The 2,513-nt window shown below is 33.2% G+C and overlaps 1 protein-coding gene across 1 annotated transcript; it reads right to left on the bottom strand.

Annotated features, from left to right (window-relative positions):
- Positions 1 to 288: 288 nt before the first annotated feature.
- LOC138909359 (zinc finger BED domain-containing protein RICESLEEPER 2-like) lies at positions 289 to 2,281 on the bottom strand. The gene is made up of 3 exons (XM_070200553.1): positions 2,140 to 2,281; positions 1,286 to 1,584; positions 289 to 930 (listed from the first exon to the last, which is right to left on the bottom strand). Exons 1-3 carry the CDS (start codon positions 2,279 to 2,281, stop codon positions 289 to 291), a joined length of 1,083 nt encoding a protein of 360 aa, XP_070056654.1.
- Between the last annotated feature and the right edge of the window lie 232 nt (positions 2,282 to 2,513).

The following is a 2,513-nucleotide window of genomic DNA, read 5'->3' as shown; positions in this document are numbered from 1 at the left end:
ATCAAACCTTTGCAACACAAAATACATAATTTTAAGTCAAAAACACAATTGATTGATAATTAAATATTATCAATGTTATATCATCAAATATACAAAAGGTTATCAACTTACCACACATTCCACAGGTTGCAACTAAGGAAAATATTGATGAAAAATTTGTCATGCAACATAAACAAGTAAAATATTTGTAATATAATAAATGCAAAACACAAAATAATTATCAAGCTCCAGTTGTTCCAGATACTCCAAGTCTTCCTCAACTTTAATAGGAATAGGTTCACTTCTAAGCTAATCTTGAAGACAAATAAGAGATTGCACCAGTTTAGGCGTCAACGGACTCCTAAACGAGTCAAGAATACGACCTCCAGTGCTGAATGCACATTCTGATGCAACACTTGAAATAGGAATGGCTAACACATCACGAGCCATCTCCGCAAGAATGGAAAATCTAGGCACATTGATTTTCCAACACTTTAAGATTTTAAACTCATATATTTCAGGCTCAATATCTTCAGCAAGATATCTATCTAACTCTGATTTAGCATCTAAACCTCCTGTCACTTCCTTATGTCTCTCAAATTCTAATTTCGTTCTCATTGTTCCTCTTTTCAGAAAGCTACCATAACCTCTCACAGTATTTGTTGTATTTACAGATGAAGCAGATGTAGATCTTTTTGAACTTATCTTTACATAATAATCAAACAAAGAGTCCATATAATTTTTCACTTTTAATATCAATTTCTTCTCTTCTTTTTCTCCAAACATCCTCATAATTGCAAAAGGAACATAGTCAAGCTTGTTACGGGGATCCAAAATTGATGCAATAAAGATTATCTTGTTCATTTTTTCAGGTTCACCCCAATAATTGATAATTTTTTCGTTAATTTTATTTGCCATTTCTTTCAAACTAGCATCTTCATGTTCCATCCACTATTTCAAAATAAGATCAAGCTCACAAATTTCAACAAAATGCACATTGAAAGTGACATAAATAGAACTAGAGACCCTCAAAGCAAGCAAATAAAAAGCTTCAAGAAATTTTACCATTGTTCTCACATTATCCCAGTTAGCACTTGTGAGATCACCTGCACTAGTTTCATTTTCACATACATAGGTACGAAGATGATGCAATAATCATGTATCAAAGAAACTATATTTGTCAAAGGCAAGCTCAAATTGTTGTGTTGTGTCTAACATCATGTATGTAGAGTTTCATCGAGTATAAATATCTAAGCATAATGATCTCTTGGAAGTTAACTTTTGAGATTCACAACATTATTTGAACTTGAATCCTAGCAGGAGATTGTCTAATGTATCTCACAGCCTGTCTAACTCTCTTGATAAAAACACCAATTTCTTTCAACCTATCTTGTACAATGAGATTAAGTATGTGATCCATACATCTCATATGCAAGTGTTTACCATTCATTATATGAGTTCCCCAAGTAGTCAATTGTTTAGACACTTCTCTTACTGTGACATCATTGGAACTAGCATTATCTACCGTTATAGTAAATACATTTTCCAAACCCCAATCAAGCAAGCAATTAGTAATAACCTCAGCTATATCATCACCCCTTATGACTAGCGATAGGACAAAAGTTTATTATCCTTTTATGCAATATTCAATCGCTATCAATAAAGCGAGCAGTAAGACACATATAGTTTATTCTTTGCATAGAAGTTCAAGTATCTATTGTAAAACATATTTTTTGACATACTTCACTGAAAGACTTCTTCAACCTTTGTCTTTGTTCACAATAAAGTTCATGGCAATCTCTTGTCAATGTTCTATGAGAAGGAATTTGAAATTGAGGTATTGTGACTCCTATAAACATCTTAAATCCTTCCTTTTCAACAAAACTAAATGGCAGTTCATCCAAAATTATCATTTGAGCTAAAGCTCTCCTACTAAGTGCTTGATCAAATTTACAAGTGGTAAGTACCCCTTCATTTTCCCCATTTGAAGCTGGTAGAAAACTTATTTGTGTTTGACTAATTTCCATGTTACAGGGTATTTTGGGACACTTAGTGAGATGATTTTTCATTGGTGTAGTACCATTACCTTTCATAGCAGTTGTATAAGTTTTTTCACAATGCTTACATTTTTTTTTATTAGCTCTACTAGGATCAACATACTTCTCAAATGGTTCCAAGCATCAGATCTAGGTTGCATGACTTTCCTTTTATTTGGAGCTTCATCGGGACTAAGACATTTAATGTTAGGTATGCTATCATTTGTATCCCCATCTTCGCTTACCCTACTTTTATTTTCTGCCATCCACGAAAACGAAAACAAGCAAAACACTAAAATACTGAGCATGAATATATAAATTAATCTATAATAATGCGAAAAAGGAAGTTAGAGGAGGAGACAAAACAAGCACAAAATTAAACGAGGAGACAGAGACAATGTCACGACCCAAAATCCACTAAAGGTCGTGATGGCGCCTAACGCCGTCGTCATGCAAGCCAAAGGTGAATGATTAACCTAATTACTCATTTTATATTTG

The sequence above is a fragment of the Nicotiana tomentosiformis genome, chromosome 4 (genome assembly GCF_000390325.3).
Source record: "Nicotiana tomentosiformis chromosome 4, ASM39032v3, whole genome shotgun sequence".
Taxonomy (NCBI): Eukaryota; Viridiplantae; Streptophyta; class Magnoliopsida; order Solanales; family Solanaceae; genus Nicotiana; species Nicotiana tomentosiformis.
The sequence above is the reverse complement of the archived record's forward strand: the minus strand, read 5'-3'. Positions and strand labels throughout refer to the sequence as shown.

Coding starts and splice junctions, on each gene's coding strand:
- LOC138909359 (XM_070200553.1), bottom strand. CDS start 2,281: ATGGCAGAAAATAAAAGTAGGGTAAGCGAAGATGGGGATACAAATGAT. Junction 1,585..2,139: donor TGCTTGGAACCATTTGAGAA/GTATGTTGATCC, acceptor TCCTATCGCTAG/TCATAAGGGGTGATGATATA. Junction 931..1,285: donor AATCTCCTGCTAGGATTCAA/GTTCAAATAATG, acceptor ATTTTGAAATAG/TGGATGGAACATGAAGATGC.